We start from the raw sequence: 27028 nt of genomic DNA, 5'->3' as shown, positions 1-27028 counted from the left end.
TCCAAGAAAAAAAATCGCAGTTAAGCCTTTCTTTTTTTTTTAAAAGAGACGTTTTAATGTATTTTGCCTGAATAAATACTCACTTCCACTCGTTCCAGATTTTATGAATGACCCCTTGAAGGTTTTTTTTGTGAATGAGAGGCCATGGCAGAGGATCAGAACTATGAATGGAACACGGCGCCTAAAAACCCATTGGTTCCTGGGCTGGAGACGGGGGCGGCGAACCTCCTCCAAGTCATTTAAACACCTCTGTTCTCACCTTCCATAGGCTGGGAGAGGAATCCGTGTCATATCATTGACTGAGTCGGGTCATTCATTAAAAAAAAGAGAGCGAAATCTGAGCCCGTGAAAGAGGAAATGAACCAATCGCAGAATCCCTTGGGCAAACAACTGACTGTAGCAAGAAAAACAAGTCTTTTGAAACCATCACTGAAGTCAGCTGCACAGAATTATTATTGAAGGAAAACTTTACCTATGCAGCTTGGCGATCCCGGGGATTTATATGGTATCACTCGAAGCATTTCCATAAATCAGGTGAGATCATAGTTTTTGATGGTTTAATTTCTTGTTGCAACAGCGAAGCGCTCTCCTCCCCCCCCCCCCCCCCCCCCCTCTGTGCTTATCACGCGATGATCTACTTTGTGTTATTAGTCTGATCTGAGCGAACATGAAGTGTTCCGCAGAAACAACACGGATAGGGCTGGAAACTGCACTTTCAGGGGAAAAAATAAGGACAACTATGCACTAAAATACAGTCGCGTCCCGGGCATTTAAAACCAAAATAACTTTGCAACTTTAGTCCTCTTAGAGTTTTACCTTTTGCAACTTTAGTTCTCTGAGTTTTACCTACTTTGTTTTAAAAAAACGTCGCCCACGTTTCGCCACTTGTAAACATAAAAAATAAAAATAGGACTATGTGATTTTTCGCCTAATCCACCTTCTTATTACAAAAACATTTCATTTGCCGTAACTATAAGTAGATCTTGTTTTTTTTATGGAAACCTTCTGAATAAAGCCTTATTTTACTTCGTATATTAATATCACAGCTTAACCTTAAAACTACTTTTTTCAATAAAGGAAGTACTATATGGCAATTACATTTTAATTGAACATTAGCTCATTCATATATTCTGGGGGATTTGATTAATAACTTGGTGGATTTAAGTCTTTTTATTTCCAATGTCGTGCAAATAGAAGATACTGGTAACAGATTGTGTTTAAATGTATTTTTTTTAATAGTATACAACTGCGTTCTGAGTCGGAAAAGTGTTTAGTAAAAATGTTGCCTCCAATTAGCAACCAAACTTGTTTATTGCTCTTCTTTCACTGCCACTGGGCCTGAAGATATTTCTTAATCCTTAACTCTTTGTGGGTAAGCATTAAAGTGTTATAGTTGCTTGTGTGCAGTCAGATGAGATAGTGTGTCTTTCTTCCTCTTTCTGTCTGGCATTCAACTGTCTGAAGGATCCCGACCCAAAACATCATCTTTCCATTCGCTCCACAAGTTGCTGCCTGACCCGTAGAGATCCTCCAGAAAAGATAGACAGAAAATGCTGGAGTAACTCCGAAGATTTACCCTTCAGAAGAAGGGTCTCGACCTGAAACATCACTCATTCCTTCTCTCCAGAGATGCTGTCTGTCCCACTGTTACTCCAGCATCTTGTGTCTATCTTCTGTGTGAACCAAGCATCTACAGTTCCTTCCTACAGAGTTTCTCCAACTCTTTGTGTTGTGCCCAAGATTCCAGCATCTCCAGCCTCTTGTGTCTGGGGGGAATTATTTTGCTTTGTTGGAATCCAGTCAGGGGACTACAAAGAGAATGAGAAATTCCCAAAATTTAGGGCTGTAGTGAAAAGCTCTCAACCGCTGTTTAACATAAAAGCAGGCCTTAAATGTAATCTTTGCAGAGACAAGTATTCTGTTTAGAAGAGGAAACCTGGGGTAGTAAATCTAGCTGATGGAAACTGCGCTAGCATGATGTGAAACAGACTGATTCAGGACGTGCTCCCAAAGGAATCTTAAACATCCTTGTCTTTAGTAACATAAGCAATTTTTTTTTTAAAGAACCCTGCAAGTGCATTTTAAGTCCCATAAAAGCTTTGCTCATGTCTCTGTTGATGTTATCATAAGTGCTGATGTTAGCATGAGTGGGAGCATTGTTTTAACACTGCCCCTCTCATTGGAGAAGGTGGTGGTTTAGTTCCAATTCCAGTTCCAATTAGTGCTTCATAATTACTTTGGATGAGAAGGCCACATAATTTAGCAGTTAAGTTCATACCGCTAAACTCGCTGGTAGTTGAAATGGACATTTGTTACTTTTTTGTTTTGCTGTTCTTATTTTTAAATTTATCAATCTATCTATAATCCATCTGTCTATCATCTGTCTCTTACCTATATCTATCTATTATCTATCTCTTATCTTTTTCTATATCCATCTGTCTGCCTAAAGAAGGGCTCTGGACCAAAACGTCACCCATTCCTTCTCTCCAGAGATGCGGCCTGTTCCGTTGAGTTACTCCAAAATCTGAGTTACAGATGTTGTATCTATCTTCGGTGTAAACCAGCATAGAAATATAGAAACATAGAAAATAGGTGCAGGAGTAGGCCATTCGGCCCTTCGAGCCTGCACCGCCATTCAATCTGGTCATCCAACTCAGTATCCTGTACCTGCCTTCTCTCCATACCCCCTGATCCCTTTAGCCACAAGGGCCACATCTAACTCCCTCTTAAATATAGCCAACGAACTGGCTTCAACTACCTTCTGTGGCAGAGAATTCCAGAGATTCACCACTCTCTGTGTGAAAAATGTTTTCCTCATCTCGGTCCTAAAAGTTTCCCCCTTATCCTTAAACTGTGACCCCTTGTTCTGGACTTCCCCAACATCGGGAACAATCTTCCTGCATATAGCCTGTCCAACCCCTTAAGAATTTTGTAAGTTTCTATAAGATCCCCCATCAATCTTCTAAATTCTAGCGAGTACAAACCGAGTCTATCCAGTCTTTCTTCATATGAAAGTCCTGACATCCGAGGAATCAGTCTGGTGAACCTTCTCTGTACTTCCTCTATGGCAAGAATGTCTTTCCTCAGATTAGGAGACCAAAACTGTACGCAATACTCCAGGTGTGGTCTCACCAAGACCCTGTACAACTGCAGTAGAACCTCCCTGCTCCTATACTCAAATCCTTTTGCTATGAAAGCTAACATACCATTCGCTTTCTTCACTGCCTGCTGCACCTGCATGCCTACTTTCAATGACTGGTGAACCATGACACCCAGGTCTCGTTGCATCTCCCCCTTTCCTAATCGGCCACCATTCAGATAATAGTCTACTTTGGAAGCTCTACGCGTTGGAAGCTCTCCGCACCAGAGCTCCACGATGTTGGAGCAACGGCTCAATGCTCCGGAGCTCCAAACGGCGACCCAGGTAGACATCGCCCGCTCCGCGGTGACCCCAGCGCTGCGCCGCCGCTGTAGCAGCCCTGGTCCGGTTCCCGGTCCCCGGCAGGAAAGGCCGCTCCGATCCAGCTGGTATGCCGCGAGGTGGGGGGCGAGGACGCGACTCGGAGAAATAGTCGCGTCCCCGCCAGGAAGAGACTGGGAAACGGTTTCCCCCTTACCCTGCCCCCCTCCCCCACATAGAAAAGTAAAAGTTTCCCCCCAAAACAGACATTGGACTAACTAAAAATAAAAGAAAAGATAGAAATACAGACAGGCTGTAGGTAGAGGCTGCTGCCAGTGCAGCGCCCCTAGTGCATCAGTTTAATAACTGATTCTAGCAGTTTCCCCACTACCGACGTTAGACTAACTGGTCTGTAATTCCCCGTTTTCTCTCTCCCTCCCTTTTTAAAAAGTGGGGTTACATTAGCTACCCTCCAATCCTCAGGAACTACTCCAGAATCTAAAGAGTTTTGAAAAATTATCACTAATGCATCCACTATTTCTGGGGCTACTTCCTTAAGTACTCTGGGATGCAGCCTATTTGGCCCTGGGGATTTATCGGCCTTTAATCCATTCAATTTACCTAACACCACTTCCCGGCTAACCTGGATTTCACACAGTTCCTCTGTCTAATTTGACCCCCGGTCCCCTGCTATTTCCGGCAGATTATTTATGTCTTCCTTAGTGAAGACAGAACAAAAGTAGTTATTCAATTGGTCTGCCATGTCCTTGTTCCCCATGATCAATTCACCTGTTTCTGACTGCATGGGACTTATCTGCAGTTCCTTCCTGCACATATACATCCATCTATCCATCTATTGTTCGTAAAACTCTACAATCTTAACTTCCAGTATCAGGGCTTCTTGCAGCAGCTTATGGTGGAGAGCAATGAGACGTGGTAACCCCAGATAATTTCACTTTGTGTTTAATAAGAATATTTTTTCTGAGAGAGCTTTCAACAGAGCTATTTTTGTACCAATCCTTTCCCCCCTCTTCAATGTGTAGGCCACTCTATAATCTTAGCAGGTTGCCTGGTTTGCAAAAGAGGAATTGCTCTCTGCAGAAAGCCTATTTTTGACAAGGCCCAGTGTTATTCCCTGATGTCACGGGAACAATGTGCTCCCACCTGCCTTACAATACAAAGTCCATTACAGTCCCATTGTGTACACTACCTAGAGAGAGAGAGAGAGAGGAAAGTGCACGGATGTTAATAAATTTAGATATGGAAAAGATGATGGCACACTGTGTATAGTTACACTGACCATATTCCACCTGAATAATGCTGATTGAATGCTGATAAGAATTTGTCCTATGTTCAAATGTTTGCCAAGTACAAGTTGTTGTTCTCAACAGGTCACTTTATTAAACTCATTCTCAGAGGCTGCTATTGTGCTCAGAGAGAGCAACAGTTCTCTGCAACCACCCGCCCTTCGCCCTGCTTTTACTGGTCTTAAACTAAGTATCATTGTTGACTTTGTTCTTTAGAGAGTCGGAGGCTGAGGGGTAACATTATCAAGGTGTACAAGATCATGAGGGGCATGGATAAAGTAAATGCTCACAATCTTTTTCCCATGGTAAAGGATTCTATAACTAAAGGGTTTAGGTTTAAGGTGATAGGGGAGAGATTTAAGAAAGACCTCAGTGGTAACTTTTTCTCTCGAAGGGTAATCGGTATCTGGAATGAGCTGACAAAAGAAGGTGTAGAAGCCAATACAATTATGTCTTTTAAAAGACATTGGGACAGATGTACGGATAGAAATGGTTTTGAGGGCTATGGGTCAAATGCAGGCAAATGGGCCAAAGGGCCTGGTTCAATGCTGTACAGCTCCATGACTCAATTGTGCGTTGTTTCTGATAATCCTGATCCCACCACCAAAGGGAAGCACTCACTAGCAAAGAGAGAAATAGATGGGAGAAATACAACTGTGTTCACTAAATCATGGGCATTAAGGTTCGTTTATCACCTTCGTTGGCTGTGATGGGGTCAAGGAAAGAGCATTCACGTCGCAGCCCTGTTTCCACCAATCTTTCCACCACCACCACCACCACGCACAAGAAGCACAAGAAGCGACAAGACAAACACCATTGTATGCAGATGCCGAGAAGTGTGTTCAGCTCTGGCTGAACAACTTCTATTCTTGTGTGTGGACTCGATAAGAAGAAGATTGGCTGAGATCAACTCACTCAGTGTAAGCAGTGACTTTACATTTTAGTTCCTTCTTAATTCTTCATAGCTCAAACTCACTGTCTATACTCAATTTACACATTTCTTTTCAATCTATAGGACAATCAGTGATTTGAACTGCCAACATTTCATAACACTCTTAGCGTAAACGTAAGGCTTAAAAATCCCATAAAAACATAAAACTGAACTGAACACAAATTGTTCTTTTAAAGTGAAGAATTCAATCAAGCCTTATAAATAAAAAACGTGTTGTCAAGGAAGGTGAAACGGAAGAATATTTTAGTGAAGTTATTAAATTTATGTGACGAATAAACTTCTTGACTTGAAATGCCATCGTGGGCCCTTTATAAAAATTGTGAAACAATGTAAAAAAACTCCCCAAACTTCCTTCCTACTTGGATCTGGATGAAGTCCATACATATAAATAACTCTCCCTCTCTCATTTCTGCTTTAGGACTACATTAGGAAATATTTTTGACGCTTGGGTAAATTTCTAATGCAATACAAAGTCTTTGTACACACAATTTATCGATCCCTGTCACAGTTCCAAAGTTAAAGCTTTTTTTAATTTGTCATAAGCGAACGTTCACAGCTCCTTCATTGGAGTGATCAGATATTTATATTATATGATAGTTCCTATATTTAAATTATAGGGTAGTTCCGGGTAGGCTAGGCTAGGTTTGGAGTAGGAAATGAGAATGTAAATCTGCCACTAGTCAGTCCATCTTTCAGACCGTCCGACTTTAAGTTTACAGGAACGAATATCTCTTCTGTTTGTACAACCTTGGAGAAAGCACACCCACGTGAGATCGTACTGATTGCGTAAAGTTGTGTACCTGAAAGAAAAACTCTTGTGAAATCTACAATGGAGCGATTCCTTTACATATGCCAGGCTCCAACGGGTCCAAAAGTTCAATGGCTCTGTGGCGTGAAGGATTTTATGCTGATTTCACTTAGATACCCACCTACATCATGCTATTTAGCATGCATTGTTTATTTATGGGGCTCAACATTTTTTTTTAATCCAATTTGGGATTTTTGTTTTAATCAAAGCTTGGCCAAATTGGATATATTTAGTTATTGAATACATTTTAAGTAATAATAACCATTACAAAGTAGTTGGAAGCTTCTCCCATAAAGTTTCTTCAACAAAGTTCCTTTTATATGATGCCAGCACTGTTGCTTTTCATATTGGATTTTTCTCCCTCTTTTAGTCTTCAAAATGCACCGTACCAACAGGATCAAACTGTGGTCTCCCCGAGCAGTTCCAAAAGCCAGGTGCAGCATTCTTAAGGCAAAACGAATGAAGTGCAATTTTTGTCAAGTTGCCATTTACTGCTGGCATGGAATTTTATTTTTTATAACCCCCCTACTGTTTCCAGTAGATCTTCGGCTTTTTGGTTCCCCCTATGTTTATAACCGCGAAAAATAAATCAAACTTAAAAACAAGTCTTGTTTTTAAGATTCTGTTCCTGGAAGTCAAATGTTTTGGTTTTCAACTATGTCTTTTAATTATGACTTTTAAAATATATTTGGACAGATATATGGATAGGAAGGGTTTCGAAGGAATGGCCAAATGAGGGCAACATGGGACTAGCCCAGCATGCCAACTTCGTTAGTATGAATAAGATGGGCTGAAAGGCCTATTTCTGTGCTGTACGGCTCTATGACTCTATGATCATTAATGTATTAAGATTTGATTAATATAGGAAAGAATAGGCAGGCAAAATCCTGTGATAAACTATTGTATTGGGAGGAACAGTTTGAAAATCTTGCTAAAGGTCACCCAAAAAAGTCCCTTGTAATCGTTTCATTTGAATTAAATTATTGAAATCATGTTTAGGAATATTTAAAGATATTTTTGAAATATTTATTCACAAGACGTGCAGCACCGAAACAGGCTCTTCAGCTCAACGAGTCCCCGCCAACCAATATGCCCCATCCAAGCTCGTAGCATTTGCTTATGTTTGGCCCATGTCCCTCTTATGACAATAGACAATTGGTGCAGGAGTAGGCCATTCGGCCCTTCGAGCCATTCAATGTGATCATGACCGTCAACCTTTTCGGGTCCATGCACCTGTCCAAATGTCTTTTAAATGTTGTTCCTTGTGTGAGTTATACCAGTGTTAATCAGTTAATTCTATTTTTTTTTAAATAGCATTAAATTAGATCAGTCTCTGTGCATTGCTTCTTTTGGAATATTTTAGGGGAGGTTAGACCAAGTTATCCCAGGGGTGATCACAGCAGATTAGGGTGGGCCCAAGGCTCAGGAAAGATAAATTTCAGGCCACCTCACCCACCAATTTCACCCCAACCTTCTGATGAGACCAGGCCTCCTACAACAACAGCCCAGCCCCAGATCCCAGATGGGCCTATATTAGTCAGCTATCCTCCCCATTTCAACCACCAACCCCGACCTCAGTCCCAGGCAGTGCACATCTTGAGCATGTGTTCAGGTGCACCTAATGCCAAAGCTGCTAGTTGGCCAAACCTTTGCACTATGAAGCCACGCAAGAATTTCTAGCCAGACTTGTGGCCCAAAACTGGTTAACTACATTAAATAACTGGTTAAATACATTAACATTATTTTGCAAGAAATGTTGGTACTGTACTTTGCTGCTGATTTCGCAGGATGAAAATGCATTGACTGTTATAAAAGTAATTGAGTATTTTGTGAGGATTTTACTTTGATCCTTTGCATTCAGTAGAGATATTGGATGTGCAGTGGCTTATTGAGCCTCTAAGAACTTGAGTTGATATCAGCACAGGAGATTTCCTCAAACACCACTCACACTTGCAACTGTTGCACAGACCCATATCAGCTGCTCAGTCCACATACAATCTTCCATTATTTTTTATCTATTATCATAACAGTCCTTCCCACACACCGGACGGACTGCATAGTGACTTTTTTTGATAATGTCGCTAATGAACTTGTAATATATTTTTAAAAACAAAGTGCTTGAGTGACTCAGGTAATCAGACAGCATCTGTGAATGGAATGAACGAACACTGTTTCAGGTCGGGACCTTTCTTCAGACTGAAGAAGGATCTTAGTTTAGTTTAGTTTATTGTCCAAGGTACAAAGGTACAGCAAAGGCTTTTTGTCACGTGTTGTCCTGTCAGTGGAAAGACTATACATGATTCCAATCGAGCTGTCTACAGTGTAAAGATAGAGGATAAAGGAAATAACACGTAGACCAAGATAAAGCCCAGTAAAATGTGATTAAAGATAGTCCGAGGGTCTACATTGAGGTAGATAGTAGCTCAGGACCGCTCTCTAGTTGTTGAAAGAATGGAGCAGAACCCAACTTGAAACATCTAGTCTGAAAGAGAACCTGGACTTGAAACATCAACCGTCCACTCCCTGCACAGATGCTGCCTGACCTGAGTTTCTCCAGCACTGCATGTTCAAGTTCAAGTTCAAGTTCGTTTATTGTCATGTGTCCCTGTATAGGACAATGAAATTCTTGCTTTGCTTAAGCACACAGAAAATAGTAGGCATTTACTACAAAACAGATAAATGTGTCCATATACCATGATATAAATATATACACACATGAATAAATAAACTGATAGTGCAAATAACAGAAAGTGGTTGGTAATAATCAGAGTTTTGTCCGAGCCAGGTTTAATAGCCTGATGGCTGAGGGGAAGTAACTATTCCTGAACCTGGTTGTTGCAGTCTTCAGGCTCCTGTACCTTCTACCTGAAGGTAGCAGGGAGATGAGTGTGTGGCCAGGATGGTGTGGGTCTTTCATGATACTGCCAGCCTTTTTGAGGCAGCGACTGCGATAGATCCCCTCGATGGAAGGAAGGTCAGAGCCGATGATGGACTGTTTTGCTCAAGATTCCAGCATCTGCAGTTTCTCGTGTTTCTTTGTGTTATTTTAATACCCTTATGAACCTACAACCATCTTAAAATAGTTCTATATTTATAGTCAGCTAAGACACAGTGGTACAACAGGTTCCAATAACAAGAGTCTGATCCTACCCTCCAGTATTGTCTGTGTGGAATCTGCACGTACTCCCTGTGTGAGTTTCCTCCCACAACCCAACAATATGCAGGTTAACTGTACACTGTAACCCCCCCCCCCCCCCCCCATGTGCAGGTGAGCGGTGGTAATGAGGGGAGAACAAAACAAAATGGGATTAATGTAGGAATGGTGTAAAAGTGGTTCTTGCTTGGCAAGGACAGTGGGCAGAAAGGCCAGTTCCCGTGCTGTGTCTGTTTGACTTTAATGCTTCCCTTGACTAGAGGAAGTTAGAAAGCTATTCATTCACAAAAGCCAAGTCCTGGCTTGACCCTGTTCGCTCTCGATATGAGGAACAGATGTGCATGTGTATTGTGACAGCCCTGGTGAACTATTTCAGTTCCCTAGACCGGTGACCATAAAGCCAGTTGTAAAACCTGTTACTGCTCTTCTCGGACATTGCACCATCGACCTGAGATGGAATTGGAACCTTCCTGGTCTTTGGGGTTCAGCGGCTGACCGCACTGAACAGCCAACTCCTACAGTTCAACTCTTTGTTCGCTGAGAGATGGCGGAAGGATGTTTCATTCATGGAGAAAAAGATTCTGCACTGATTACCCAGGTCGTCTTTTTTCATCAGAAATTAATTCAAGGCAACATTTTGGCAAACGTTTGATTTTAAAACAAGAAATAAACTTTGGGGTAAAAATAAATACTTCAATTTATATTGAACTTTCAGGATCTCACAAAATGTCTTATAGTGAATTTTTTTTAAGTAGGCAATCTGTGTACATTAAACTTCCGCAACAGTATCATGATAATAATGAAGATAGACACATAACGCTGGTCTCAGTCTGAAGAAGGGTCTCAACCCGAAACATCACCCATTCCTTCTCTCCAGAGATGTTGCCTGTCTTGCTGAGTTACTCCAGCATTTTGGGTCTATCTTCAGTGTAGCCAGCATCTGCAGTTCCTTCCTACACATTATAATAATGAGATAGGCTTGTTTCTTGTATCAATGTGTGTCCTAGACGCAATACATATCTTCTGCTCATCTTTGAAAAAATAGTGATAGATTTTTTTTAATATCCGTTTGAGCGAATGGATGGGGACTCACATTGTTGTCTCTGGTGAGAAATAGCTCTCCTTCTTGCCAAAATAGAGAGTCAACTAGCTTTTTATGTGGTACCCAGTCCTTCAGATTGCAGGCCAGAGGGCTGCTAACTGACACCAGAGGCACGGCTAACATCTCAGTAAGAAAGCCATCTGCTTGATATTGGTACCAAGTCAAGGCAACATCCCTGCTCCACAACCACTCCCTGTTCAGCAATACATAGTGTGACTCTCGAGGGTTTATCATAGCTTTCCATTACATAGAGGCTGGGAGAGTACACCAGGGAGAGCCATATTGTCACTGTGGGGTTGGATGGTGGGGGGGGTCGCAGATTATAGCTCACTTGCTGTACATCCATAAGATAAAAGTCTTCCAGACATTATTGCTTAGGAATCCTCCCAGATATAACAATTATAGTTGATAAATGCACTATCAAGAGGGTTGGAGGGGCAGCACCTCATATTTCACGTGGGTGGTTTACACCCCAGCAGTATGAACATTGACCTCCAATTTCAGGTAGTCCGTGCTTTCTCCCTCTTTCCCCTCCCCTTCCCAGCTCTCCCACTGCCTCCGCCTCTTCCTTTCTTTTTCGCACTCCCTCCACCCCCACATCAGTCTGAACAAGGGTCTCGACCCGAAACGTCACCTATTCTTTCGCTCCATAGATGCTGTCTCACCTGCTGAGTTTCTCCAGCATTTTTGTCTACCATCAAGAGGGTTGAGTTCTGTTTTACGAGAGGCTTGCTGTGATTGGTGTCATGGTTAATGTTGGTGCCTTAACATCAGCATTAAGTGGGATCCTGTTGTCCTCTAATGGGATACCAATATCGCATGTAGCAACCATATTTTAGACAATATGTGTAGGAAGGAACTGCAGATGCTGGTTTACACCGAAGATAGACACAAAATGCTGGAGTAACTCAGTGGGTCAGGCAGCATCTATAGAGAAAGCCTCCTGTAAAGTTTTTTTTAAATTTTCATCAAAAAAAAACACAGAAAATTTTCTCCAGAGATGCTGGCTGACCAGCTGAGTTACTCCAGCATTTTTTGTGTATATTTTAGACAATTTTACTTGTAAATCTTTGTAAAAATGAGGGGTTATTACAGAAGTCAATGGCTAACATAATATAAATTCCAAACAATATGTTTGCATGTTGCTTGCCTGCAAGACAGTGGATCAGAAATATGAGATTCTGATCAGAGAATGTAGAACAGGACAAACCTCTCCTTATTGCTAGAACTCTCTAATAAGGGAGGAATCGGCAAATTTAATATAACTAGTCAAGTACTATTCTTTACACTGAAGGTATTAACAGGTAGTTAAGTGGAGAAATGACTGATCAACAATGTAATGGTTTGATGATGGAAATGAGATCGGATAATTCTGGGCTTCGCTTCATCTGAACCCATCGTGGTCCAGCAATTATGTTCTTTAATAAATCCCTTGAACATTTTTGTTTATATTCTTGCAGAGCACCATTAAAATTAGCAAGGAAAGCCATTAAAAAAAATGAATTCTAAGTTATAGGATTTCGTTATTCCTTAGGAATTGAGTTGTATCTTGGGACATCAATTATGTCAGGAATGCTATATAAAAATATTTACCGCAGTAAATGAGATACATCCCTCCAATAAAGTAAACTGGTGAATAACAGACAAGTTAGCGATCTTGGGTCTTTTGAAGACAAGTAGACACAAATTCCATTAACTGCATTTAGTCTGAGGCTAGACACAAAATGTCAGAGTAACTCACCGGGAAGCAGCATCTCTGGGGAGAAGGAATGGGTAACGTTTTGGGCCGAGACCATTCTTTAGACTGGGAGTCATGGGAGAGGCAGTCTAGAGATAAGGAAGGGTAAAGTGTGAAAACCACGGATCAAAGCAGGCAATGATAAGGAAATTAAGCTGATGATTTTCAGGTAGGAGGTGTGACTGGTGGTAGGAGGTAAATTTTCAAAGAAGATTCTATGGTGAAAATGGCTGCGTATATAGGGAGGAAATCAGATAACTGGAGCTCAGACAATGGAAGATGAACAGTGCATTTAAACAGTGTATTTGTTTTAGCAATGTGCTGTGGGAATTAGCATGTACTTGATTGTTTTCTATGATTGTAACTTAGTCTCCATTGTCAAGTTAAACCCATAAGTTACACCTACCACAGAAGAACTGCATGGCATTGGCCAGGGGAACCTTTACATCACATTTTCCTCTATATATAACAATCCCTGAGGCATTTGGGAGTCTCGCTTCCTCTATGTCTTTAATAACTAGTTGTTGTTACCTCTTTGTTAGCGCTCATTCCAGAAAGCAGATTATAATTGCACAAGGTAGACACAAAATGCTGGAGTAACTCAGCAGGTCAAGCAACATGTTCAAAAGGGAACTGCAGATGCTGGAATATCGAAGGTACACAAAATTGCTGGAGGAACTCAGCGGGTGCAGCAGCATCTATGGAGCGAAGGAAATAGGCGACGTTTCGGGCCGAAACCCTTCTTCAGACTCGAGCAACATGTCTGGTGAAAAGGAATAGGTGACTTTTCGGGTCGAGATCGTTCCTCAGAGTGGTTTCACTCTTCAGCCTTCGACCCAAAATGTCACCGATTCCTTTTCTCCAGAGATGCTGCCTGACCCGCTGAGTTACTCTAGGCTTTTGTGTCTATCTTCGGAGTAAACCAGCATCTGCAGTTCCTTCCTACACATTATAATCGCACAAGTCAGACCTCAGAATGCAGTTACATAACTGCCCAGAAACAATCGCAATGAGGAAAAAGATCACATCTCTATTCTGGTGATTCCTGTTTTCCCGATAGCAACATTATGAAAGACCAATGTTGGCGTCAGTCCAAAGCCAAACTCCCACTGTGGCACCACTGACGTTTGACCGGTTTCGAAAGGTCGTGGATTTCCTTTGGGAGGAGGACAGTCTTTCCAGGAGCGATTTATAAAAATTGTATTTTAAAGCTCCACTCTTATTGACAAAGGGATTATGTTTTATTATTTGCATGTTTGGCAGAACCGCTGCACATTCAATTGATGCATAACAAAATCACAGTATATATGAAGGAGGATAGCCACTCTTGCTTTACATTTCCAGAAAGACCATACAGTATCTCCACTGGAACATCCAAAGTTGGCTTGAATAGCTGAACAGTGTTCACCTCCGTTACCTGCCCGTAGCCTCACTGCCAGGTCGATACATAACGTACATCCTTATTTCCATCATCGTAATAGTTTAAAACTTTTATTTCCTTTTATCTTTCTCCCGATATCAAGTGAAGCAATTTTCTGTTTTGTTTTTTTATTATCAAGCTTCTTCTATCTTATTTACTGCTCGAGGCAGGGGAAAAAATGGAATCTGATAGCCATTCCTCATATTTCACTCCTTGGGGGCAGGGGATCAGATTCATGGTATGTTGAACTGCCTCCGGGGCCTGAGTGCACCCTCTGAACACCGGTCATTTTGAACATAACCTCATGTGAAATGCTACACAAATTTTGCTCTCTAGTTTAAAAGCTTATTTACTTTGTGAATCACAGTTACACAGTAGATGAAAATGTTGGCCAGTGCATTTGTTTCGATCCTTTTTACATTCTACTTACGGAGAAACTTTAGTCCAATTTCTTGCTTGCATGCGCATATTATTTGCAATTAGCAATACGACAATTTCCACTCACCATTGTTCCATCCACTTAAGTATTTACTTCAATTGTTTTGGTAGTTTCTGTGTCATTGAGTAGCACAGTTCAGCTGGCAGAGTTGCGGCCTCACAGTACCAGACATGTGATCAAGGAGCCAATCCCAGAGATGTGCGGTTTGTAAGTTAAAGTGGCCAATGTATTCCCCCGAGTGTGTAGGGTGTGAGATACCATTACGAGGATGTTGCCAGGACTCGAGGGTCTGAGTTATAGGGAGAGGTTGAGCAGGCTGGGACTCTATTCCCTGGATGAGGTGTGATCTTATGGTGGTGCATAAAATCATGAGAGGAATAGATCGGGTAGAAGCACAGAGTCTCTTGCCCAGAGTAGGGGAATCGAGAACCAGAGGAAAGGTTTAAGAAGAAAGGGGAACAATTTAATAGGAATCTGTGGGGCTTTTCACACGAAGGAAGGTGGGTGTATGGAACGAGCTGCCAGAGGAGGTAGTTGAGGCAGGGACTATAGCAATGATATAAGAAACATTTAGATAGGTACATGGATACGACAGGTTTAGAAGGATATGGGCCCTATGCAGGCAGACGGGACTAGTGCAGATGGGACATGTCGGTCGGTGTATGCAAGTTGGGCTGAAGGGCCTGTTTCCACGTCGTATGACTCTATGACTATGAACTAGTGTGGGCTCGAAGGCTGTGTATGTATCTTTCCATCAATTAATTAACCAATTTGATAAGAAATGATACCCACCATGCCTAGTGTGGTGCTACTTTCAAAGATTATTTTGCTAAATTGATATTTTCACTATTTTGCTTTTAAGTTTCTGACCTCAAATCGGCGATGTGCCTCAGGTCCTATCACTGATCTTCGAGGAATCCGTTTTCCTTCCCTGTATAATTTCCCCCCAAAATATCACTGTGTCACCGTGGAGAATGTTTATGTTAAAATATATTTTGTGTGTTCTGTTGCTCTTTATTAATATGACTGTATGGCAAATCAAATTCCTCGTATGTTGCAAAATGGCTAATAAAGTAAGTATGAGTATCTTCAACTTCCTACTAATTTCTTACCCATTATTAAGTTGGCCTCGAATTCTGACTGTGCTTTGTCAGATGATATCATGGGGTTTTTTGTTAGCAAGAATGAAGTCAAATAGTTCTTGGAAGTTCTAGTCATTCTGCACCAGAAGCTTGTGCATGTTTCTTTTATGATAACACTTCCCCCAAAATATAAGGAAGTTGATGCGGCAAGATCTTTCCTTACTAAGTGCTGTTTATTTATCTACTTTATCATCGTAAATTGATCTTTGTCTATTCTTATAATAGCCATTGCTATTATTTTAAATAGAGTGAGATGAGACTAATGATTGTAATTGCCTGGAAGCTGAAACTTAGCAAAAGGTATATCTACTTGAAGTGCACTTGGGCCACTTGCTTAGTACCTTATAGATCAACATCCTTATCTCTGAGAGATAAGGACCTTTCATCCACAGCCATTTGTCTTTGGCTTTCTCAATTATCGGGCATCCATCACAACTTTTTACCCCAAAGGCATTAATTTAACGTTAGATGAAATAAGCTTCATCAGTCATTTTGCTCATGTTGTTTTGAGTGTATAGGTGGTGGAAAATAATCATTTATTTGCTACTTTGTTCCCACTTTAGTTTCGGCCACGTTTTGTATATTAAGAATAAAATTTCTTAACTCATACTGTTTTGGTACTAAAATAATTTCTTCCTCATGGTTCACCATAGCAATGATAATGCAGCACATTGGTGCAGCTGGCAGCGGTGCTGCCTCACAGTGCCAAAGACCCAGGTTCAATCCTGACTTTGGGTGCTGTCTGTATGGAGTTTGCACGTTCTCTCTGTGACCGCGTGGGTTTTCTCCCGGTGCTCCAGTTTCCTCCCACATCCCAAAGACGTGAGGATTTATAGATTAATTGGCCTCTGAAAATAACCCCGAGTGTGAGGAAAGTGGATGAGAAAGGGGGATAACATAGAACTAGTGTGAATGAATACTTCAAGCAACTCTGACACTTCATGACTTGGACACTTGAATGTAAGCTTGGCTGAATAAATTCCTCCATCGTGATAACTTTCAACCTTCGCATGCTTAATTATTTTTCTGTCATAAGCATATCAGAGATAAATTCTAATTTAACATTGGAGGACAAAACTGGTGTTGTCAATCAGATATCCATTACAGGAAGCTCAAGATTTTCTGGACATTTATATAACTGGATCTGCAACTCTAGTGGCCATCAACAGTCTGGTTTTCTAGCAAATGATTTGGCCAAGGGACATCAAACTTCAGTGCAATATTCTTCTCTTATTCAAACAAAATGTAGTTGATTTTTGACTGCATCCACAGTTCAGGAGGCGGGCAGATGAAATGGACAATAAATGCTGGCATCGCCAGCAAAGTCTATTGACCAAGGATGCATAAATAATAGAAAAAGCATTCGTATTTACAGGCTTGAATATGTTTTGTCCATTCCCAGAGTGAAAATTACATCTTAGACAGGCAATTTTGGAAAAGACTGTTATGTGGTGTTATTAGCTTGCAAAATATTCATATAGTCAAGTGATTAAAATCTTGGGCGTAATTTTAATGATGGAGTTAACGTGATTAGGTTGAATGACATCATAAAACATGGAGACACATGAAACTGCAAATGCTGGAATCTTGAGCAAAACACAAAAGTGCTGGAGGTGCTCAACATCTGAGGAGGAAATGGACAAACAATGTTTCTGATAGGGACCCTAACTCAGACATCTCAAATATTCACCCATGAATATCTCCGGGGCTTTTTAAGCTATATCACTATTTCTTTGTTTCTCTATTTTCTTTATTTTTCATTAATTGTTTGCGACTTCTCTGGATGATGAATTATAAATGGGTATTTCATAACAGGATGTCACATGGCTTTAATTAATGATTTTGGAACTGTTTCAAATTTATATTTTTGTGAGATTTTTTTCAGATACAATATTATTTATACATCTTATTTCTAACCACTTTCTCATGACAAATCACCCCAATTTTCTTCAAAGAAGCAAATCACAAAACAAGTGTGTATCAGCTGCTCAAATATTTGAAGGTATATAATTGTTGCACAACTCAAACATAATATTTAATGCCATTTTAATGTCACCTATACGATGCCAGTTGTTGGGCACTCTCATATATTCTCTACGTTCAGTTCCCCTCAGTGTTCAGCTTTACTTGTACTAAAAGGTGCCACTTCAAACCATTCCCTCAATGTAAGGAACCTGGAGAGCAATGTATTTAATCCTATCATAAGATAATTTTCAAGAAGATACTTATTAGCCCACCATGTGGTTGATCAACAGTTCATCTCAGTAGATCAAATTATTTCACATTGATAAAAGCACCTTAAATTAATTAAATCCTTCCCAATTTTAATAATTTTACTTTGAGCTGTAATATTGTTTATTTCTACATTTCTTCTTACGGCTGTTGATTCATTCACCCATTTCTGCCACTGAGTCACATAGACATATGAATTCCACTGCTCCTATTGACATGTACTTTTTGACTAAACACATGATATATGTTGGGTTTTTAATACCACATGGTGATAATCTTAAAGGTTGCCGTTTAAGAAGTTAATCATGGTGAATATGATGCATAGACCTTGAACCTGGTGGTGGCTAAATATGGATACATGCGATGTAGTGTTAGCGAGCAATAATCAACATCTATTTACAGGAAATGGACATTGTGGTAAGGATTATATAATTAACACTGATATAAATGTATTGCTGCACGATATGAGGCATCTCAAATGCTACAGTCACTTACAATGTATGTAGATTGGGTCAGAAAACAATTGAGTCATGGGAAGACCATATTTCAGAAATAATCATTGGAAACAAACAACTGCTAGTCGATCCATATATCCTGTATGAAATGGTCTATCGTTTAAAGAAAGTGCCATAAAGTCTTATCCTAGGGGGTTAAAACAAGATGTAAAAAGGCTGTCATCTATATATTTTATTTTATTGAAGATACTTACACGTTTATGCGTATATTTCATTTCAGTTTGGCTTTGAACTGTTTTGGAAGGCTGGGTGTCTAAAGGACAAGTGTCCCCTCTTATTAATCCTTTGTCTGGTTTGTAATCTGAAACCAGCAACACAAAAATCAAGAGTACATAAAATACAGGTTCAGACAACTCGTGAAACCAACCTTCCGGCTTATGTAATTTTTCATTTCATTTCTAATCCTCTCTATTTATTTTAGGTCTGGTTGAAAGGATCTAAATGTTTCTGGAAAGGAAGTAAAGAAATACCCCATCTTATTTGCAATTCTTTTACTGTAAATTTGTAATGAATTTGACGTACAAATATTTTGATTTCAATGAATTTTTAATACACAATTGCTTGCTCTTTGTTACTTTACAGTTATTGAAGATACCTATGATACCTTTGTGCGTTTATTTCATTGATGATACTTCTATTGGCATCAATTTTCCTTTGCCTGAACTAATAGACACTTAATTGAGATCAATTATTTTCATAAACGGGCTTTTGCAAAAGATCACCTGATAAGCAAACCACTTCCTTATTCTGAAATAAATTACAGGCACAATTCCTGAATTTAATTGCCGGTAAAATGGGGTCTTTCTTTAGGCTTCAAAACAAAGGCAAGAAATCATGTCAATGTTTAGATGGTCAGCCAACCTCTAATGTAAAGCGTTAATATTTCAAATTCAGCTCAACATGCCTGAAGTGTTAACACAAGCAAATTAACTTCCCTGTACAATAGCAGCTTTCTCAGCTTTGGGGAATCCCAAAAATATGTCACCACGTTTACGAAATATTCTGTTGCAACATACAATTTGATGGTTATTGAAGGGAAAGAAGGGGTCAGGAAGAGAGATTTAATGCCCTAAAAGTACATCACATGGATTTTTCAGATATCTCAATAGTTTTATTGAAAAACAAATATTTTCTTTTTAACAACATATCCTAAGTGAAGTCCTCTCTTGGAGTCTTTGATAGGAGCTCGAGATTACTCATTCACATTCCATTTATTATTTCCTCATGGCATATACAGTAATCATTCACTAGTGTTGCTGCCGGTCTCCATCCTTGCGTGTGTAGGGCAGAATGCCTCAGCTTGCATTACATTCGGCAACAGTTAGGCTGGAGTGTGAACACGCGATCATCATCTCTGATCTGCATCAGTTTAGCAAAACTGCCACACACACTCTCGCACCATGGATGCAACAATGCACTTCACAGATTCACTGAGACACTCACCTTCACGAACAGACCCTATACACTTGCAAACATTGTCTAAAATGGAAGATGTTTGTTTTCACCGGCTTCTGCAATTTCGTCATTTCCAACAATTAAATCACTCCCCCACCCCCCAAAAAAAAAATCAGCGGTTAATTCACAACATCCTCAAATTTAAAAAAAAGGAAAGGTAAACCGCCGAGTGCGAGTGGGACCAAATCTCCGCCTTTAAATGGGTGCATCCACGCTTTAAGAGTCTGCTGCTGTTGGCGGGCAGCCGCTCATTGCCTGTGGGCTGTCTTGGGCTTTTTTTTTGTGAATGAAGCTTATTATTTATGCATGCCTCATTCGTTCATTCATGATCTCTCTCTCTCTCTCCCTCCCCTCCAATCCCCCAACCCCCACCCATTCACCCGCAGGCTGATCGGAGTTTGTTGTTGTTAAATCCCGTCTAAATGCTCAGAACGGTTAACAATGGAACGCAGGATAGATAGTTATTTGGATCAGCAAGTGCCTTACACGTTTCCAAATGTAAGTACTGCCATTTAAAGATTCTGGCGAGAGAGAGGGAGGGGGGAGCTTTGCAAAACAATGAGGCCAAAAAAATTATCCGGATAGTTTAGAAGAAAGTTTAATTTGAGTTGCATGATCTTGCTGTGTGTGTGTGTGCCTGTAACATGATTCAGTTTATTAACAACACAAACTTTAGTTGCAATGAAGTTCGTGAAATTAACAAGCATCCAGGAGAAATTGGAGGGAGGGGGATATCAACTGTCTGAACCCGTGGTCGCATCGTTGAATCGGACAGACAGGTAAAGTTGACTAGCCGGTAAAATGCTCCTTAAAATTTCCAATCGTAGAAAGTGCGCGACCCTGGGATACTGGAGCGGGCTGCTATCGCCAGGAAGAGGAGGTACATTGCCAGAGATTTAACCCCGGACACAGAAGGTAACATTGCACGAATCTTAAACGAAACAATTTAAAAGTTTACTTCTAATCCTTTATCTACTTATTTTCACATTTGGAAAATTCTTTCCGCCCTTTGCAGATCTCTTCCAAGATTTAAGTCAACTTCAAGAAGCTTGGCTTGCAGAAGGTGAGTTAAGATATTATCCCCCCCCCCCCCCCCCTCCGTTTCTGATGCGGGGATCTGTTGTAATTATGTTTTTTTAAACTAAATTACTCAGTTCTCTCTTCCTCCGTCCATTATTTACCAAAGGTTAATAGTTCAGTCAAACGACACCTCTTAATCTATCCAAAACATCGGCGGGGTTTGATTGCTGGTCGGCATGCTCCTTGCAACCCGCCGGCTTTATTTTGATACAAATGACTTTTATATTAGACTTAGACATTTTATATTAGTTAAATCACTTTGCTGACCAGAGTCTTGTAGGTGAAACGGGATTTTTTTAAACCTCTTCTCAAATCGGTGCCAAGATTTTATAACCGAGAATTGAAAAAAACATAAACATTGTTTATGACTAATGGAAAACATATGCGAATGTTTTTTGTTTGAGGATGGGGTGTTGAATGAATGTGGAAAAGATTCGAGTTAAATCGAATCCATCTCCCGACAGGACGATTTCCTCGTAGGTTTGATTTCTGCCCTTAGAAATTTCAGAGAGTTTCTGAATCATTGGATCCGTCCGTTTTGTATTAAAGTGTGCGTTAGTGCAGGGGACTTAATGATCCAGTTTACCAGGAGCTTGGTTTCAGTTTGGCTTTGAACTGTTTTGGAAGGTTGGGTGTCTGAAGAACAAATGTCCCCTCTTATTAATCCTTTGTCTGGTTTGTAATGTGAAACCAGCAACACAAAAATCACAAGTACATAAAATACAGGGTCAGTCAACTGGTGAAACCAACCTTCAGGATTAAGTATCTTTTTAATTCATTTTCAATCCTCTCCATTTATCCGAGTCTAGATGAAAGGTTTGAATCAGAATCTGGAAAGAAACAGATTGTCAGTTTAGTTTGCAACCCTTTCTCTGTAAAGTTGTAATAATTCTACCTGCAGATGTTTTGTTTTGAATGAATACAAACATGCATGGCTATTGTGATTGATAGGGAATGAGGTGATGTGTTTCTGTAGCTGTGTTGCCAACTCCGGTGATTTCCTTTGCCAAAGGAAAAAGTCATGTTAAATGGGATGGGAAGAATTGTGGGCGTGGATTAGATTGGCCGAAAGTGTGCTGGATTGTAACCTTACAATGAATAAGAAATGCCAATAAGGAAAGGTCTGGGGACTTGGCATTAAGTGGGTAGGACTTCCAAAGAGCCGGCATGAGCCCAGTGATCCAACTGCTCTCCTCCCAGCCGTGCTCAGTGGACCTCCAGGACAGATGGCCTCACTGCCCAGGTAGGGTTGAAAGTCAGAGTGTCCTCATGTGCATGACAGGTGAAGGTTTTGTTCACCCTTGCCCTCCGTGGTCCAACAGCTCATGGATGCTTATTGTTTTGGCTCACAGACGAGGAATGGGTGAGGCACCAGAGATCTGCCCGCACCCCTGGAGATAGACTCCAGCCAGACCCAGGCTTTCAGCTGCAGATGGGTGGAAGTACATGTCAAAGTGGAATTGGAAGCTGATTATTTTCCTCTGGTGCTGCTTCGCTGTTTGGCTTCAGATTGGAGTGATACCTTTCAATACCTCATTTCTTTATGTAATGTTTTTTTGTAATGTAATTTCTTTATGCTGTGTAATGCATGAGAATATTCCTTAATTCCCCAAAATAGAAAATATGGGAAAGGTTTAAAGGATCTTTTAGATTCTGAGACCATAGTTGGAGACGAGTTGATCTGACCATGGATATGTCGTTTATTAAATATTGCAGATGGGTTTGCTCTGTATCTTATTATTGTCGGTCTTTAGTTTGAAGTCTGAGCATTTCTTGTTAAATGTCTTAACTTCTACTATCCATTTCTGCAATCTCTTTTAAACCTTTTATTTGTACAAGCTGGTATGATCCATTTTTTTTTGTAGCTATTTTTTCTAATCTCATTTTTCATCGAAAGATCATATTTGCCTTGTGAATTTATTTTCATGTTGATTTTTAAATCATCGCAGAATAATTCAGTTTTGTAACCGTTTATCAAATTAATATTTGATAAAAGTGAAAGGCTATTAATGATTGTTCAAGTCATTCTCATGTGGATGTTGCAAATTTTAAATGCTTATCTGTTTTATTGGTATACTTAGAAAAATGCAACATCATATAATTAAAAGGGTCCAAATTATGTTATTCCACTTAATGCCTGATGGTCAGATATTAGAAAGGGATTACTGTATTGCTTGCAGAGGAAATAAGCATGGCTGATCTTAGAATAGTGTGATCTTCATTGAATGCTAAATAAAATATTTTGCCAATATTTTGAGCAAAAATTTTCTCGGACTGCAGAAATCGACTTCAACTGACGTAGCAATTCAGAAACGTGGAAAGCACAGAGCTTGTTTCCCTAGCTGGAATGTCACAATGATGTGCTTGTTATTGTGCACAAGACCACACCAGAACTAAACGTTTCATAGCATTTCACCATTTTTGTGTGCCACCATCACTGAATGTTATTTCAAAATCAGATGGCAAATTTAATTAAAATGAGATATTTATTAGACGTGTGCCATTACCACATGCAATAATAATTTTTCGATATATCTCTGAGCTGCACTTTGAGTCTTGCGTTAGAAAAACCTGGGGTGGTCGGGAGAAGGCAAGCTGTAGAATATAAAAAGTTTGGTTTGTTATTACTTATGTTACATGTGGTCAAATATCATCACCGATCATTAAGTTAAATATTTCATTTATAAAAATTCAAATTCTTGGGCAGTCATTTCAAACAATAATATTTCATTATGCATTTTAAACAGTGACCACCATTCCATTGGAACAGCATGTAATAGGGTTAATAAAATTATCTAAAATTTAAAGCATTAATTACAGGTCTCCCATCACAGCATACACAGTGGCTCACTACTACAACAGAGGAATCAGTTTTGAATTTTGGATTGTTTCAGATCTTGATGCTCCATTTCTTTGCATGATGTTTCTCTAAACTAAACTAAGTCGTACAATGCCAGGTCTCGCTGGACAATACCTCCAAAAGAACACTGGAGACCTGTACTAGTCTTGTTTTGAAAGGTCAATCATGAGTTGTAGGTTATATTGTAAAATTAATAACAATGGTGTTGGAACAAAGGACTGCAGATGCTGTTTTAGACCGAAGGAGACAAAGTGCTGGAGTAACTCAGCAGGTCAGACAGCATCACGGGAGAAGGGTCTCAACCATTCCTTCTCTCCAGAGATGTGGCCTGTCTCCCACTGAGTTACTCCAGCATTTCATGTCTATCTTCAGTGTAAACCGGCATCTGCATTTCCTTCCTACACATCTCTGGAGAACACGGATAAGTGACGTTTTGTGTAGGGACCTTTCCTCAGACTGAAGAAGGGTCCTAACCCATAACAGTTATACATATAGATAGTTGCTCTATTCACAAATGTAAAAAAGGATCTCCAAAAACATACAGGTTTGTAGGTTAATTGGCTTCGGTAAAAGTTTGTAAATTGTCCCTAGTGTGTAGGACGGCGCTAGTGTACGGGATCACTGTCGGTGGGCCGATGGGCCTGTTTCTGCACTGTATCTCTAAGCTAAACTAAACTAAACTAAGTCTGAAGAAGGGTCTCGACCCGAAACGTTGCCTATTTCCTTCGCTCTATAGATGCTGCCTCACCCACTGCGTTCCTCCAGCACTTTTGTCTACCCTAAACTAAACTATAGGTTCTTTAAGCAGTTTAAGGAATCCAATTTTAAAGTTGCGCGGTAAGTGAGTGCAGTAACTTTTACTGGTCTGGTTTACTGGAAGTGTGGGAACATCAAGGGTTAATTGAATGGATTACATTGAGGAGGCCTGCACCCTTGATCCATATAAATTAGTTTTATGTCCCACCATGGCAGCTGGCGTACTTAAATTCGAGTCATTTAACAAATTTAGTTTTTCATCAAAAAAATAGATTGTAACAGTAATTAAACGACATAAAGTTATTTAAAAAACACATTTCGTTCACTGATATCCTTTGGGAATACATTTGCCAAACTGGTCTATATGCAGACTCATCATCTCCCATCTGCAAGTCCCATATTTCACTCTTATCACTCCCTCCTCCCCCTCCGCCTTATCCCCTTCCACGCATATCCCTCCTACTGCACCTCTTCCTTCCTTATCTGTCTTCTTTCATCTATAGCCATCACTTACTCCACCCATCTGCCCCTCTCATCTGCATTAAGCCCTTCTCACCTGCATCCACCTATCACTCGCCAGGCTTAACCCCTCCTCCACTATGCTCCCCCCTACTCCATCAGTCTGAAGTAATGTCCCAACCCGAAACGTTGTCTGTCCAATCCCTCCACAGATGCTCCCCGATCTGCTGCGTTCCTCCAGCACATTGTGTTATGAACATGGTTGATATAATGTCTTGTAAGTTCAGGAGCAATCAGGAACGGACAGTAAAGGCAGATCCATGTCTGATGAATGAATCAATTAATAAGGCTAAGACTCCAGTATAATCTTGCTCTGTATTGTGAAGAATCTGAGATCAGCTAGGATTGAAAGTTGTGCGTCTCTTCCTTCATGATCACTGGTGCCCCTTATTGAAAACCATTTGTGCAATTATTGATCAAGGGATGAGATCAGGCTCAGCTGTGATTATCTCGGATTAAAACCCCATACCATCAGAGCCCAATACTGCAGTGATGGTTGCGCTGAAGATAGAGTCATAGTCTTCAGAGTCACTGAAGATGCAGCATGGAAACATGCCCTTCGGCTCAACTTGTTTGTCCCATGGGAGCAGAGCCAGGACAAATAATGGGTGGTCTTGCTTTGGTGCAGAATGGGGATGAATGATGGTGGTCTGCTTTGGTGGAGGAAATGATGAACGACTGTGGTCGCTGCTTTAGTTAGGTTTGGGGATAAATGTTTGAGGGAAATGTTTGGAGCTTGTGTTTTGCTGTTTTCTTTTGCCCGCGTTTGGTCCATATCCCTCTCAACCTTTCCTATCCATGTACCTATCTTTGTTATTGTACCTGCCTCAACTACTGGCTCTGGAAGGATCTTATAACTTCTTCTTACCTAGATGATGTCTTAGAATGGAAAGTGTTCGTTGCTTATTCAACATTCTAACATTTATCTCCCTCCGTATATTCCAGCTCAGGTGCCAGACAGTGATGAGCAGTTTGTGCCGGATTACCACTGTGAAAGTTGTAAGTAAATCTCTTCATCCTCTTTACTGACTTGGAAAACACTCCTCAGGAAATGTGCGTCAGAGAATTAGGCTGTGCAGCGAACAAACACTTCCCCGTACTCACACGACCAAAGTTCCTTCCTCATGGACTATATACACAAGAGAGTCAATAATGTTTAATTGTCATATATACCGGCAATGGGACAATGAGGTTCTTACTTGCTGCTGCTTAACAGGCCTGTAAGCACAATACACACGGATAGAGTGTGGAAGCAGGCCCTTCAAACCAACTTTCTCATGCCGACCAAGATGTCTCATCTATACTGGTCCCATCTGCCCACGAATGGCCCATAGCCCTCTAAACATTTTCTATCCATGTACCAAATAATATGTAATAAAAAACAAAGATTGAATAAATGAATAATCACAATATTAGTGCAAAAAAAAAAGCCCTTAGTGCAATCAAAGATCATCTATGGAAGTGCACAATTAGGGTTAGTGTTGAGTAGTGTTCAAGAGCCTGATGGTTGTTGGGAGGAAGCTGTTTTGGAAACTTGGAGATCATGGTTTTCGGGCTCCTGTACCTTCCTCCCTCGTTGGCAGGAGTGGAATGAGAGTGTGGCCAAGATGATGTGGGTCATTGATGATATTAACTGCCTTTACGAAACAGCACCTCTGTAGATCCTTTTGATGGTGGGGTGGTCAGTACCTGCGATAGACCGGCATGTAGCTACCACCACAACCCTGTCGTCTGGGAATGGCCGGAGGGTGAAAAAATATCAGGAACATTTGGGACTGTTGAATGAACGAATAATTTGCACCACAAAGCAACATTGCCTCCTTCCCCATATGTTGTCACTCCTCCATCGTAAAACCTGCAGTTTATTGGGTCTAGATTGTTTGGGGGATAAGGACTTGGCAAGGGAGCACAATGGAAGCTGCACGCCCCTGTTGTAAAAACACCTATAAATGCGAGTGAGCTTAGAGTCATAGAGTGTGGAAACAGGCCCTTCGGCCCAACTTGCTCACACCAGCCAACATGTCCCAGCTACACTCATCCCACCTGCCTGCGTTTGGTCCATATCCCTCCAAACCTGTCCTATCCATGCGCCTGTCTAACTGCTTCTTAAACGTTAGGATAGTCCCAACCTCAACTACCTCCTCTGGCA

General features: G+C 40.6%; 1 protein-coding gene and 1 long non-coding RNA gene across 3 annotated transcripts in view; one reads left to right on the top strand and one right to left on the bottom strand.

Annotated features, from left to right (window-relative positions):
• Positions 1 to 318: 318 nt before the first annotated feature.
• etv4 (ETS variant transcription factor 4) overlaps positions 319 to 27028 on the top strand; it is a 105032-nt gene continuing 78322 nt past the window's right edge. The window contains exons 1-5 of the mRNA XM_033035271.1: positions 319 to 534; positions 20051 to 20162; positions 20492 to 20579; positions 20680 to 20727; positions 25825 to 25878. Coding sequence (XP_032891162.1) covers positions 20106 to 20162; positions 20492 to 20579; positions 20680 to 20727; positions 25825 to 25878 — 247 coding nt within the window. The 5' untranslated portion in view covers positions 319 to 534; positions 20051 to 20105. The remainder of the gene's footprint in view (positions 535 to 20050; positions 20163 to 20491; positions 20580 to 20679; positions 20728 to 25824; positions 25879 to 27028) is intronic.
• Positions 16288 to 19908, bottom strand: LOC116982005. 2 transcript variants are annotated; one of them, XR_004414328.1, is made up of 4 exons: positions 19653 to 19908; positions 18814 to 18931; positions 18404 to 18656; positions 16288 to 16310 (listed from the first exon to the last, which is right to left on the bottom strand). It is a non-coding gene; the product is annotated as an uncharacterized LOC116982005 (long non-coding RNA). The 2 variants fall into 2 exon arrangements; XR_004414327.1 differs by lacking the exon at positions 16288 to 16310 and having other exon boundaries at positions 17578 to 18656.

Source organism: Amblyraja radiata, chromosome 16 (assembly GCF_010909765.2).
Source record: "Amblyraja radiata isolate CabotCenter1 chromosome 16, sAmbRad1.1.pri, whole genome shotgun sequence".
Lineage (NCBI taxonomy): Eukaryota > Metazoa > Chordata > Chondrichthyes > Rajiformes > Rajidae > Amblyraja > Amblyraja radiata.
Note: the sequence above shows the minus strand (reverse complement) of the source record. Positions and strands in the feature narration are given on the sequence as shown.